The sequence below is a fragment of the Eurosta solidaginis genome, chromosome 3 (assembly GCF_040869045.1).
Source record: "Eurosta solidaginis isolate ZX-2024a chromosome 3, ASM4086904v1, whole genome shotgun sequence".
NCBI lineage: Eukaryota > Metazoa > Arthropoda > Insecta > Diptera > Tephritidae > Eurosta > Eurosta solidaginis.
In genome coordinates, this window is record NC_090321.1 from 164,062,306 (window position 1) to 164,078,052 (window position 15,747).

General features: G+C 37.7%; 1 protein-coding gene across 10 annotated transcripts in view; it reads right to left on the minus strand.

Moving 5' to 3' along the window:
• Positions 1-2,301: 2,301 nt before the first annotated feature.
• Positions 2,302-15,747, minus strand: part of Ih (hyperpolarization activated cyclic nucleotide gated potassium channel Ih) — a 205,384-nt gene continuing 191,938 nt past the window's right edge. For all 10 annotated transcript variants that reach the window (XM_067773685.1, XM_067773684.1, XM_067773693.1 and 7 more), the window contains one exon: positions 2,302-14,154. In XM_067773685.1, coding sequence (XP_067629786.1) covers positions 14,019-14,154 — 136 coding nt within the window. In that variant the 3' untranslated portion in view covers positions 2,302-14,018. The remainder of the gene's footprint in view (positions 14,155-15,747) is intronic.

Below are 15,747 nucleotides of genomic sequence, written 5' to 3' on the forward strand. Positions count from 1 at the left end.
GCGATCCACGAGGATCTCACACAGACTGAATGAGTCCGTAGTGTTACCAGAAGTTTTTTTTAAAGACTAAACTGAAAAACTATCAGCAACCAGGACCTATGTTATAAAATAACTCCTTCCTCTTGGCAAATACTAGAAATTTTCTAGGACCTAGCTGCTTCTAGATCCGACAGCCGTACCATTTCTAACAGATGGAGTTTTAGCCTGCCAAGCTCAGGGCATGAGCACGATCGTTTCCTCCTCCAATCCGCACTTCTTACATATGCTTTCAGCGACCAATCCTAATTTAAAGGCATGCCACCCCAGAAGGCAGTGTCCTGTCAGTATAGAATTTACTTTGTTAGTCTAAGGTTCTAAGACCTGCACATGATCTTTGGCAGCCTTTCCTGCTTGACCGATCATGTGCATCTCTCGTCTTCTATTAATCTCGCCTAATCTAAGCTTCTAAGATGCGCCCTTCCTAGCTAGTTCATCAGCTTTTTCATTCCCATCCATTCCCAAATGCTCTGGGACCCAATATAGGAGTATGCTTCTCCCTGAATCGATTCTTTCCAGGGACTGCGTACACTCTAACACACTTTAGATGCTTTGCAATTCGAGACTATTGCATCTTAATTGCTGCTTGGCTGACTATATAAAAGTTGACTCGACGCAGTTTAAGCTTTTTTCTTCCAGTATTTCTACTGCTTTGGTGCGGAAACACGCTACAGTGATCTGCCAGCTTTTAGGATCTGTTTATTTCCGAATCAGCACAGTATACCGCAGACCCTTCACCTTCCACTACTTTGGTTCCATCGGTGTATGCGTGTATCGCCTCGTTCGCCATTTGGGCCGCCTTGCACCAACCATCCACTTCTATTGTGGTTCTAAGAGCCCCTTCGCAGTGCAGATAGGGAATCAGGTAGTCTTTTCGCGCTGTAATTGGTGATCCCGAAGCGGCCGATCCATCAAAGAGCTAATCTTTTGAAGGCGCTTTCCATTTGTGACAATTGTCATCTGCGTAAGCCGTAACTTTGACGGGCCCCTAATGGAACCGCCTGAGCAGTTGGTTGATGATCAGCGTCCACAGGAGGTCGCAGGAGTTATAACACAATATTTAGAGAAAGTCTTCACAGCTGTCTGCTTTTTCTTCTGATTCGTCTGCCGATGGGAAATGTGTGTCGAAAAGCACCTCAAGAGACTTCTCACTATTACGTGACCATTCCCTTTCTTTATTACCCCTGGACTATGTTTCGGCTTGCTACGACTTTCCTGAACCGTGCTGTTTCGCTGGAGCACTCAATGTCCGCACAGACATTTTTCCATGAGACTGTTTTCCTGGAAATGTCACGCTTGTAAATCCTCAACAGATCCCTATACTCGTCCCGCACGCTTCTTTTACCTGTCTTCTAAGAAGACTCAGCTCATTGCTCCACCATGGCTGCTTTGCTTTTCCTCTGAAGGTTCTTGGAGGGCGAACTCTGTTATACGCAGTCATAAAAGTCTTTGTTAGGAAGTCACTGGAATCTTCCACTTCCTCTACATTGCCAACCTATTTCTCTTATCCCAGTTTGGTTTCTACATGAATATGAAATTTCGTCCCGTTCGTTGACCTAAGATTTCTCCCTTCTCTACCCTCTTTAGGGGGATGCTGAAGCTGATATACGCATGGTTGGTATATCATACCTTGATATATGACGTTCAGAGCTCAATGTAACATCAAGAACATTGCTGGACGTTTGACCAACGTATGTAGGGACCCTCTGTTTATTTTAGTATACTCACTCATCCTATCGTTACGTATACGCAACGGCGGCGCTGAATGTCTTAAGATTGCCAAGCAAACTTTATTTGTACTTGTGTAAATTAAAAGAACTCCATGAATTAAATAAAACATTAGGGGGACTCATGTGACCGTATAAATGCCTTATAAAGTGTGTAAACGTATAAATTTATGTAGTGCGTAAACAAGCTGTCAAATTTTGTATGAAAAATAATTATACAATTTGTATAAATTTACGCGCACATTTCATTGTGTAAACGCGGTAAACTCAAAGGAATGCAACCTTGCAGACATTACAGCAGGCATTTTCATCAGAAATCTCCAACATCAGCAAGTAAATGCATTTTAGTTTTGATTTTTCACTTAGTCTTGGCATTTTTTAATTTGTATAACAATCAAAAAAATGTTGTTCGGCAATAATACAGCTGATATACAATCAAGTTTATCAAGAGTGTTACTAGATGCGTTCATATAACAGCGTATCTAAATGGATATAATTTTACACCTTATAATTTTATATGCTTTCATGAGTCCCCCCATTTATCCTTTCAAGGCAAACGTTGTCCTTCTGGTTTTTATTAGTTTACGTGTAATAAAATACTAAGATACTCATTAATTTGTTTCTTTGTCTATTTTTTGTCGTTTTAAACGACGTTTTTCAACATATGTACGTATATACATATTTAAGTTAGTATGCATGTGTGTATGCATATGTGCTTTCATATCTTCATTATCATCGTCAATCACGCTTCATTATATAACAATTCAATTTGCGTCTGTTTGTATGTACATGTATAGGTGTATGTATTTATGTTACTTACTTTGGTTGGTTTTTATAGTTGGTATGTCTGTTTGTTTGTATGTTTATATGTAGGTAGGTAGTATTGTTGTTGTGTTTGCTATGCATGACGCAAGTCCATCCCATTTAAGGTGTGAATTTTGTTTAGTTTTGGGTTTTTGTTGTTTATGAGTTTTCTTTGTTTTATTTTCGTTTTTGTTTACTTTTTGTTTGCTTGCTCAGGTTACGATAAATCTACTATATATTCCATTGTGTAAATTATTTAAACTAATTTTACTTTTGCCACGGCATTAACTGTAATAATACATAATCGCAATGTTTTTTCTTTTATTTGCAATACAGCGTGTTTCTAATAAAATTGCATTTTTGTTATTGTTGGTATGGTATTTATTTAATGCAGTTTTTTCTCTATGTATATCCTACTAATTTGTTCTAATGTGTTATTGGATTTTTTTTTTAATTAACCTTTTGTAGTATATACCTGCCAAGGGGAGTGAAAATTGTAAGCACTGCATTCCGTTAATGGTTTTGATCACTGGGGAGTCACATTATGATTCCAGATATTGCCAGAATGCTCTCTTGTACACGTTTTTTTTTTTTTTTTTTTTTTTTTTGAAAAAGTGACACGATCCCATATTTAAAAAACTAAGTAAATTGTCTTAAATATGGTTTTGGCAAATTAATTTTTAGAATATCTTCTTAGAATCCGAGTCTGAAATCAAAATATTTTGACATTTTTCTGATATCTGCATTTTGGACTTCTTCAAATCAGCAATTTAGTGCCATACATCACTTTTTCTTCTCTGCCCTGTCTTTCGGCTATTTGGCTATTTTTAGCCAACGATACTCTAGAAAAATGTTTTTTGTTTTTAATATTCAAGTGTTAAAGCTGAGTTCTAATGCATTCCAGATCCTATAATAAGTTAATACACAAAAGCAACAACAGCGTTGTAATCCTGATATCTACCTGGATCGCTTTTACTTGGTAGCATTTACAGACATACTTATGAACCAAATTGCCCTATATTTACCAACTCTTTTCCATTCGTTATCCCATAAATATTTACTTTAAGTCCGACAGCAAATTATAAATGCAATAAAATATTTACATTCATTTATTAATTGGCGCTTAACCGCCTAAAGGATTTTGGCCGTTTCGTAAGAAGCCCCGCCATTTATCGCTGTTTCGGTCCCCCGAACTCTCTGCTTCCAAACTGCTGTCTCCACTAAAATACTTTATCGACCGGACTGTCTTCGTCCAATCGCATTACATGACTTAGCCAGTGAAGCACTTGGGTTTAAATACAATGCACTGTCCTCATGTCTGTGTAACGCTCATGCAGCTCATCATAATACCTCCTCATCGTCACCATCACGAACAGGGCCGTAAGTTTTCCGGAGAAGTTTTCTCTCGAACGCTCAAAGAGTCATTTCATGTTCTTTCAGGACAGGTTAGATGAGCGACTTATGGAGCGTGAGAGGACTTTACTAAATTGCTTACTAAGTCTAAAGCAGGACTTGTTGGCAAGAGTTATTCTCCGTTTGATTTCTAAGCTGACATTGTTTTTGCCGTTAATGATGTTTCCCAAATAGACAAAATCCTTCACAGTCTGTATGCTCGATGATGGCTGCTAAGGGGCGAATGTGACGATTCTTTCTTGGATGAAAACAAGTACTTTGTCTTGTTCTCATTTACTACAAGATCCACTTTTTTTGCATCTTTATCAAATACAGAGAGGTAGAACTCACAGCGCGTTTGTTAGAGCCAATAACATTAATATAATCAGCATACGCTAGTAATTGTACGCTCTTATAATAGATTGTGCCGTCACGGTTTAGCTCGGCTGCTAGATTATCTTCGCCAGAATATGTTAAAGAAGCTGCGCGATAGGGAGTCGCCTTGTCTGGACCCTCGTTTGGTTTCGAATGTCTCGGAGAAGTCCTTACGGAGCTGGTGATGGTGCTCAACTTTATTTGGTAGAGCCTTATCTACTTTACAGGGAACTTAAATTCAGACACAGCAGCATACACTTCTTTTCGTGCTCTCAAAGGCTGTTTTGAAGTCGAAAAAAATATCGTGAATCTCGATTTCCTTATCATGGGCCATTTTCAGGATCTGGCGCATCGTGGAGATCTGTTCGATGGTAGACTTCATCGACTATGGGCTGCAGTCTTTCGCACAATACGCGATATAAAGCAGGCTGATTGCGCACCGTTTGCTTAACCACAAACCATAATTACAAGCTGGAAAAATAATACATTTGCCAAGTCAAAATATATTGGAATTACCAAACTTTTCCTAGAAGATTTCAATTTATAGCAATAAGCTTCACAATCTTATCAGAAATTAAACACTCCACCAAAAGGTATTTAATAAAATTGCATAGGCACACTCTGCTAAATAATTTTAAAGTCAAACTGAAGCCTTTGGCTTCGCTATCTTTAAAAAATAAATAAAAAATAAATATAAGCGGCGATAACTTCTTCCAATTTGCGTCGCGCTCCTTTTAATTTTTCCTAAAAATTGGTGGGACGGGATCTACTTGTTTTATGCCGACTCCGAACGGCAAGGCAGATGAATTTTCACTGAGAATCAGAAATACACTCGGAGTGCTTAAGACCCCGCTTAGAAAAATTTTCTTTTACTTGAAAAACTTAATTCTAAAATTTTGATGTTGCCCGGGGCGTGAACCCAGGATCTTCGGTGTGGTAGGCAGAGTACGCTACCATCACACCACGGCAGCCGCCAATCAACTTTTGCTTCGGTCAATATGTATTCACAAAAAAAAAAGCGAGCAACTCCGATCCAAAAACGACACGCGATATACATATTTAGCTCATGCAAGCTTATGGAAAGGTACGTAACGTGCACCGTATATATGTAAACTGTTTTTTTAAATTAAAGGGTTGTAATATTAATGTTCGTCCTCTGGATTAAGATTCGTGAGAACCAAACGTGTGTTTGGCAGTCAAGTGCTAAAGCAAAGAATTAAAAAAGTTTTAGTTATTTTCATCTTTATTTCTGCCGCTCTGAATAAAAAGTGTCAGAAAATTTCGCCCGGCATTGTGTTTTGAGAAGACGAAATATCTGCGCGTAATATGAGAAATGTCAGCGCCCGTCGCGGTATATCGTCGTCACCCGCCAGTGTATTTACAGCGTTAACCCTGTTTTCACTTACACACAACCGAACGCGTGCAATGGCCTTGCCCTACAAAAATCTTTGGATCATGTGGTCCACTTGTGTCGTATTGGAGTACTCCATGGCTTACTCTGATGTAATGCGGAGCTGGAATAAATGGTCCAGTCCTAGGACATCGCAATGGTAATTGGACCATATTTTTTGTATGAATTGTGGTCAATTTTGGAGCAGTGCATGGGGGTACTCGCTATGGAACAACCGACTGCTCCAAAATTAACCACAATTCACATATATCAAATGTCAACTGAGTAGGACGTGTTTTTTAAGCGCTCTCATATAATTGTATATTTCCTCAGAAATACCTCGACTATTGTCCACATCGTTTGTGTTGTAGGTGTGCGCGTGTGCTGCGAACTGTTTGTGGTATTAATTTGTTTGTACCAGTTTACCTGTTCCAGCCAATTGTCGAATAAACTTGAATAATACAAAAAATAATTTATGAAACCAACAGCAATGTTGCGGAAAAATCCAGCAAGAGGACAGTCATCTCCCCCTAAAACCCTTCTCACACCATCATCGAATGTGCTTAAAAAGGAATTGGAAGAGCTGAGAGACTCTATAGTTAAAGAGTTGACAGCTGTAATGGGGAAGACTGAAGAGCGCATTATGCAAAAACTCGGTGAGTTAGCTGCTGAAACGGCTAACCTGAAAATGTCTTTCGCGGCAATTGAGAGGAGAGTGACTGCAGTTGAGAACGCGTGCTCTGATGTTCTAATGCTGCGTAATGAACTTATCGAAGCTCAGGCCCAGCTCAATGCTCTTGAAAGTAGTGCTGTTGCATCTGATTTAATTATTACTGGCATTCCACAAACTGCTAACGAGTGTTTACCTGAGTTTTTCTCGAAAATTTGTTGTGTGGCTGAGCACAAAGCACCACCACTACGAGATGTGTTTCGACTGCGAAAGGGAGTGGGTAATAAACAACAGAAAACACACAATTCACCCATCGTTGTGAAATTGTTTTCTGCACCTGACCGAAATCAACTTCTGAAATCTATCGCTGTGTTCTGCAAGTCAAAAAAGAGATCGCTTGCGCTCTCTGATGTTGATTTGCCGGGTTATGGATCAGCGTTTTTGCAAGCTTACCAAAACAACTGCGAGCGGTGATGACACATGCCTCTGTGCTTAGGCGGCCGAAAAAGTTAGCGTCGGCGTTCTCAATTCGTGGCAAAGTTTTTGTTCGGCATAAAGCAGGTGAAGAGGCGAAATTGGTAAGCAGCATAGCTGAGGTGAATGCTGTCATTGGGACATGAGTGCGTAAATAATAACATGCATTATATAATTTGCGAGTGGAATCAGAACACAATGATATGGAGTTTATTATTGCTGAAATCTCATATAACTCGAATAAAGTACTAGTATCCTGTGTATATAACCCCCATAAGTGTTTTCTGTTAGTCTCCTTTTTTGCCGAGTTATTCCCATTTTTGATTGACTATGAGCGTTACGTTATATATGGTGACTTCAATGTTAATATGCTTGTTGATGACTCATAGACCAATAAATGGCTTGATCATGTCTCAGCTGCAGGTTTCACCATCGTAAACACATATTTACCAACAAGATATTCCCAAAATACGACTCAGAGCTTGTTAGATCTCTTTATCATGTCAAGTTCGAACCATGTTCTTAAGTTTGACCAAATTAGCTTTATTTCGGACCATGACTTAGTTTTTTGTACACTGGATGTTAATTGCCCTGTTGATACTCTTACTACTGTATATCGTGATTTTAAGTCTATAAATGTACGCTCGTTGTTTTGAGATTTGTCTAATGTCGACTGGACCGCGTGTTGGAGTATTGCTACGGTGGATGCGAAGCTAAACTTTTTGAATAAAACTCTTGGTAAACTTTATGATACACACGTCCCTCTAAAAAAAGTGAGTGTTAAAGCTAACTCTGTTCCTTGGTATAACGGCAAAGTGAGATCGTAACGAGCTTTACTCCAAGTGGAAGAGGAGCAAAACCGAGTTTGCCTGGTCGCAGTATAAAACTGCCCGGAATAAAGCCACTGTTATTACCAGAAAATCGAAACAGATGTACTGCGATTATAAGCTAAACCCGTCGCTACCTTCAAAAGACTTATGGCGCAATTTGAAAAATCTAAATATACACGGTAAGCAGCAATCTGAGTGTCAGGTGACCCAGATACCCTTAATGATTATTTTGTTAGCTCAGGCAACCGCCGGGTCATCATATAACTAGAAATTTTTCACCGGAGAATAACTTTGAGTTTAGGGCAGTGTCGGAGGAAGAGGTTCTAAAATCACTTATGGCAATTAAGTCCAATGCAATTGGTGAAGATGGAATATGTTTGAAGTTCGTGAAACTAGTGCTACCATATGTTTTAGGAACTCTCACACATATAATTAACAACTGCTTCACAACGTCATGTTTTCCAAAGTAATGGAAAAAGGCATTGATTATTCCCGTCGCCAAAATAAATAATGCAGTCGAGCTTACTAATTATAGGCCTATTACCATCTTATCTGCTTTTGCAAAAGTGTGTGAGTCCTTGATGGCTGCTCAAATTTCAAAACATGTCCTAGATCACCATCTTTTAAATCCAGTCCCATCAGGGTTTAGATCCAAGCATAGTTGCTCTACAGCAATACTAAAAATAGTCGACGATATAAGAATAAAATGTGATAATAGTGACCTTACTCTCCTGTCTCCTTGATTTCTCTAAGGCATTTGACTCAGTCAGCCATAGTCTCCTATGCAAGAAGCTTGAGTCCTATTTTGGATTCCCTGACAGTTCTGTAAAGCTTATGGCTAGTTATTTGGCGAGAAGGATCCAGAGAGTGTTATTCAAAGGCTCTGCATCAAAACTATGTACTGTTTCCTCGGGTGTAACACAAGGCTCTGTACTAGGCCCTCTCCTGTTTAGTCTTTTTAGCCGTGTTGGTCTCGTCGAGGATTTGTGTTTTAAAATTAATAGTGATTTGTCTGCAATTTCGAAATGGGCGTTTGAAAACTGTCTCTGTCTAAATGCTCAAAAGTCCAATGTGTTGCCCATTTGAAACAGTGTTGTGCACGTTGAAGATATTCCTAAATTGTTATTTGGCAATAGCGTTCTTTCGTTTAAGAATTTGGGTTTTGTGATAAATTCTAAATTAAACTGTATTGACCACGTTAATAAAGTCGTGAGTAATGTTTATTCGGTTTTATGTAGATTGAGAATGTCTGCCTCGTTTACTCAAGAAAAGAAAAGAGTCAAGAAAAAAGCTAGCTGTTCAGCTTATAGCCGCACACATAACGTACTCAGAGCTAGTCTATAGTCAGTTTGATTCTGCCTCGTACCACAAAATTGATGTTGCGTTCAACAATATCACGCGTTATGTCTACGGCCTAAGGAAATATGATCACATCTCTCTATTTAAGCGCGAAATACTAGGATGCAGTATTTTTGAGTACATTGAGGCGCGAAACTGTATTTATATGTTCAAGCTCATCGAGTTCAAAACCCCTCAATATCTTTATGAAAAGCTTAAATTCCCAAAGTCTTGTAGGCACCGCAATCTGATAATCCCCAAACATTACTATCTGGCCTCATCGAAGCTATTTTTTGTAAATGCTGCAAGGCTTTGGAACTCTGTACCTGATTTTCTCAAGGGTGCTTTGAGTAGGAGCAATTACAAAAAGGTGATCCATGATTACTTCAGTTCAGTGTGAATATTGTGATTTCAACATAATTGCATGACTGCATCTCTTTCACTTGCTACCTCTGTTATTTCTTTTTTCCTACCATATTTAAATGGCTCTACTCTTTAGTCTTGTGTATTTAAGGTTTAACATTAAATTTAGTTTTAACATTAATCTGAATTATAAGAAAATCGTTTTATTGTTAATTTTAAACTCGAATTTAATTTTATGGTAATTATATTGTATTTATAAAACGGACGATGTGCTATAAAAGACTCCGTCTTACTGTCACAACCATTTTTTTCAACTAATAAATTTGAATTTGAATTTGAATTCATACAAAAAATATGGTCCAATTACCATTGCGATGTCCTAGGACTGGACCATATACTCCAGCTCCGCATTACATCAGAGTAATACATGGAGTACCCACAGTCCAATAAACATTGTGTAGTGTTTACAATCGTTAAAAACGAGCGGTGATCGGCTTACAACATGGCGGAACGATACAAGGTGGCAGCATGGTGACATACCTACAAACATAAATAAAAATTCCATGTACTTTGTATTTGTAAATTCGATGGACAATTGTCAAAATCGTACTGCGCCGGAAGTTGATGTATCAAATCAAATAAAAAAGTTTATAATCAGCGGTCCCATGCTGCCACCTTGTATCGTTCCGCCATGGGCTTTCAATATCCCTGCAAAAATTGCGAGTACTCCATGCATGCATGTATGGAGTACTCGCTATGGACCAACCGAGTGCTCCAAAATTAACCACAATTCATACAAAAAATATGGTCCAATTAACATTGCAATGACTTAGGACTGGATCATATACTCCAGTTCCGCATTACATCAGAGTAATCCATGGAGTACCCACAGCCCATAAACATCGTGTAGTGATTACAATCGTTAAAAACGAGCAATGATCGGCTTACAATATGTTCGTGTAGAAACATGAGTTGGTTCATTGCAGCATTACAGTGGAGTAGAATGGCAAGTACTCCAGTATGAAATAAGTGGACCACATGATCCAACAATTTTTGCAGGGATGTTCGTGTAGAAACATGAGTTGGTCCATTGCTGCATTACAGTGGAGTATAATGGGAAGTACTCCATCGGACCACATGATCCAACGATTTTTGCAGGGCACACTTCGTGTTTAAGTTTAACGTTGCTATTAACGTTTCAGTATAAACGACATAATTTCGTTTCGGTTAAAAACAAATAAAATGTATTTCGAAAACTACATTAACAATAACATTCGCAAGTGTTTCAATGGAAACGATTGAAATTTCTTCATTAATGTGAAACTGACGATGCATCCTTTGTATATATATTTGCTGAATTGTTGCCTTGCGCTTTTGGAGCATTAGAGAAGCTTGAAAATAAAAGAAACATGGCCGCGTCTAAATGAACTTTTTCATAAATGTAGGTGGAACTTATTTCGACTTGTCCCTTTACATAAAAAATTTTGCGAAGTACTGTTATAAACATTCTCACTATACAGGAAAAATACTTGCTAACATATTTTGTCTCTTATTCTTTTGTTAAAATGCAGTTTTAAATTCTGAATAACGGTGGAAAAGTAACAAAGAGTGGAAAAATAATTTCGCTGGCAAGTGTGAAAGCACTCAGAGCCACCCTGCAAAAATTGCTGGATTACGTGTTCCATTTTCTTCATGTTGGAGTACTCTAACAATACTCCTTTGCAATGCGTTTGCGGACCACCATCAGCCGATCATTGCTCGTTTTTTAACGACAGTGATCACGACACGACGACGATCGAACAGAGTTACCAAAAGTAAAATATTGCATACAAATAACTGATAATAAAATTTTACTTTGGCAACTCTGATAAAATGCAACAGCGCACTGGTTTTATGTATACATATTATATTAGTTTCCTTATTCACGTATGCGTATGCGTATTATATTAGTTTCTTTATTCACGTATGCGTATGCGTATTATATTAGTTTCTTTATTCACGCAAATGTAAATAACATAAGAATATTCGTAGTATAAAATATAAAAGTTGTATTGCCCCTCTTCATTTACTTTCATTTTAAATTAAATTCACTTCGATAATTCTTTCCGACACAATTCCTCTTTAGTACTTTGGCATATGATCCTCTGTGGGTGCTCCATGGAGTACTACAGTGAAAGTACTTTGGAGATACTCTCACCTATGTACTCTATGGAATACTCACAAACAAAGCGAGAGTGGGATCACCTACTCCTCTCCTAGGACATCGCAATTTTAATTGGAGCACATTTTTTGTATGAATACAGATTAGATTTGGAGCAGTCCTATACTCCCAAAAGAGTATTCCTTACATTATTTATAGAGTACTCGCGTTTTTTGAAGGGCAACGCAAATGTCGAATTCTTCTTCTTATGCTTTACATGGAGCAAAAGTTGAAAATTTTCAACTGTTGTTCGTCAGATGGCGCTAGTGTCGCTCGATCTGCTGTTCTCCATGCAATCTCCGTGCAATATACTCATCATGCATCAGATTGCGTTGAAAGCATTTATATGAAAAGTTCATTGTGACGCGGCAACAGGGAGACATTTTTAATGCATGCCTAACACTTAGGCCGGGGATATCGATGCGAGTTTAAACTCTATATAAAGTTGACTAGAGTTGGCCAGCTTAAGCAACATAGGTGGTAGAGTTAAACTCTAGTCAACTTTAACTGGCGTATCTCAATACACTATTCCACAGTACCACCGTTTCTTTCATTTTTCGATTTTTTAATTACTTTACTTGGGCTTCTCCCCATGAACTCAGCAAGAGGTAAACCAGATTTCTTCTTGGCTGTTTTACGAATTTACCATTACATCGAATATATGTCAATAGATGGGTCTGGTCAAATATACAAACCATTTTTTTTGTCTTTTGTACTCCGAGTGTATTATTTCTGCGAAAATTCATCGTTATCTTCTCGGATTTATACCGCGCCAAATATTTCCTATATTGCTCCATGAAAATGTACTGCATTGACACATTGCTTCATATGGCTTCAGTTATGGTCCAAAGTTTAGTATCATTCAGACACGTGCATTAAAACCTGGTCTAGATTCTGGAAGTGGAAGACTTGAATTACATACTTTTGTTTAATGTTAATACTGAATTTAGCCCCTGCTCTCAATTGTTTACAGTAAATGGGCCATAATTTTCTAGGTAAGATGACATTTTGAAGCTGTCAAATCAATTTACACAAACACATGTATGTACTGTATCAACTTTCTTAAGTATTTGTAGAAGTCGAAAAAATTTCCGAAAGACCTATATCGGAATATTCAATTTAAGTACGGATTGTGTGTGTAACTTGTTTTTAGAATACTGCACACGTCAGTTGCAAATTAAAAGCGCATTTAAACGGAAGAAATATCTTCATAGCTTAAGTTATTAAATAGTAGGCTTAATAAAAATATTCGTAGATCCTAATTGGACTCTAGGAAAAATTTCCATGCTATTTGTTAGTTCCATTTTAGTCTATTTACATGATTTTTGAAAGGACGCTCCTTTATAAAAAACATGTAACGGAGAACCCTTTGACCACATTCAGAAACCTCATTTGCAAGCACTTCAAAGTTCGAGAAAGCCGTTAACAGAATACGGTGCTCACGATTTTCATTTTCAACTTTCTCCAGCTTCCGGTCTATATAGTGTGTACTTTGAAGTCTCTTCGAGCCGCCATCGTCGTCGTTTTTATGCTTAATTAAACTTTACACTAGCGAGTGATTTTTTTTCTATAATACATATATATATATATATATATATATATATATATATATATAGATGTTTATATACATACATATATTGTATGTATACACGTATTTTTCTTTTTATAATTTTTTTCACTACATATTTATTTAATTATAATTATCATGGATTTTATACTCGATCTAATATGCATTAAGTTAGTTTGTTCTTGTTGTTTTTTATGCGTTTATGCATGAATTTTGGTATGTATCTATGTATAAATGAATGTAGTTAAGAGTTAGTTCACCAGTTTTCAAATTTCGATTCTTATTATTAAAGTCATCACAGTTAGCGGAGCTGAAATTATGATTAATTGCTGAGGACATTACGAGTAGTTTGCTTCAAAACGAGTACGCACCATAGATGGGCACTTAGCACTACTATGAAAAATGCATCTAAATTTAATTTGTAAGCACTTCCACGCTCATTTATTTTGAAATTTAAATGCATTTTCATTCAAATTTACATTAGAATACATAAGTTATAGGTACGTATAATAGCATTGCATTTCTTTTGCAATTCTAATGCATATAAAAATAATTTGAGCGCATTTTTAACAGCAGTGCAAAGTGCCCATATATGCTACGGCTACGGTTTACAATATGTTTAAGTGTATGTGTATTTGTGGGGTCATATACTCGTAGTATGGTTGCATTTATGTGTATGTAAAAATACGTACAAACCCTACGATATTTTGTTTGGTATATCATACCGTTTATCAGTTTTACGTTTTTTTCTCATATTGTTGCTCGTTGTTCTTGCCCTCGATATTGTGCATGCAATATTTGCAATTGCACATTTTGTTCTTGCTGTATACCTATTTGCCCCAGGCTTCAGTGTCATGGAGTATTGCCTTCGAAAAGTGCACGAAATTCACCGCTACGTGGTCGAGGTAGCCCTTCTCGTATCGTCTGCACTGGAACCATGAAACTGGATTCCGAGCCATGAAGCAAATTTTCCTTAATATCATCCTCGCTGCAAATAGAATTTAAAAATTGTTCACTATATATGTACGTATGGATAGAGAAGCTATGTACATGTATTTGTATGTGCATGAATCTTGAAAAAGTTAAATTATGCGACCGGCATTAAGTGCAGGTAATTACGCGGTCGAACCTGTTTCAATCGCTTATTATCGACGGCTGAGTGGCAGATCTCCCACCCTCGGTTTGATATTGCCTTTTCTCACAAAATATTTGATTACACCAATCGAAAACGCCCAATGCTCTGTCGAGATAATCAGTTGCCCAGTTTCACCCAAACTTAGACTTTCTCACTAATAAAGTAGTAAAAAAACTGATCGGTACCACAACCGCAGTGAAATTAAAAAAAAGGGTTTTCTAAATTCGGTCGTCTCTCGGCAGTGGTTTTACAATCCCTGACCGTATTTCTGCCATGACAAGCAGTTGGCGATGATAAACTAATAGAACGTTATTTTTATTTCTTTACTTTTCAATTCAAAAGCAAGACTTGTACCAATGACTTTCTTTTTAATTCTGGTTTTCATAAAGTGGAAGTCCTTCACAGTTCTGTCAATAGCGACATGATTACCAAAGGTCGAGTGCAGAGCTGGGTAGTAATGATTACTTTAGGTATTCAATTACCATCAATTCCCCATTACATGTACTTGAGGAAAGTAATCAATTCCTTTCCTCCAAAGCAAAGGCATTGATTACATTTCAATTCCTCAAAAGAAGATACAAAAAAAGGTACAAAATATTTGTGCCCCAGTACTTTCTAAAGGAATTGGAAATGTAATTGGAGATTTTCCAATTACATTACCAGAAATGCCAAAAGTAATTAAGAATTTCCCATTCCTCAAAGGAATTGCAAAGTAATTGAAAAATTCTTAGTGTAAAAAAATGTTTGCGATTCAAGCGCGATTTTATGAGGCCATAGTAAGTCCTTGGACCATAAGAAAATTTTTGTAAAACGGAAGCACTGTTTTCTATGACTGGCAATTCATTTCGTATCGCCATATATGAGGACGGGTATGGTAAGATTGTATCATTGTAGTTTAGATTTTCTGTTGAGCGGCCGGCCAATTGCTTTGTACATGGCTAGCAACGTTTCTTTATATTTGCCCCCAAGTGCTGCTGACAAGCGACTTGAGGAACTTGTTGCGGCTTTGTACTTTAGATACAACTTCGATGGCATACGCCTTTAAGGTGAGAGTGTCACCGAATTTTACTCCTAAGATCTTTGATTGACTGAAAATCGGTAGCGCAACACCATCGACGTTAACGTCCAATATTCCACGTCGCAAAACACAGTGGCCGTGGATTTGTTCGGCTAGGTAGGTAGGTTGAACTGGCCGGTCCATGAGGACCTCACATAGACTGATTGAGTCCGTAGTGTTACCAGAAGTTTGTTTTAACGACCAAACTGAAAAACCCTATCAAAAACCAGGACCTATGTTATAAAATAACTCCGTCCTCTTGGCAAATACTAGAAGCTTCCTAGGACTTAAGCCACTTGCTGCTTCTAGATCTGACAGCTGTATCACTCCTAATAGCTGGAGTCTTAGCCTGGCAAGTGCAGGGCACGAGCACAGAACGTGCTCGATCG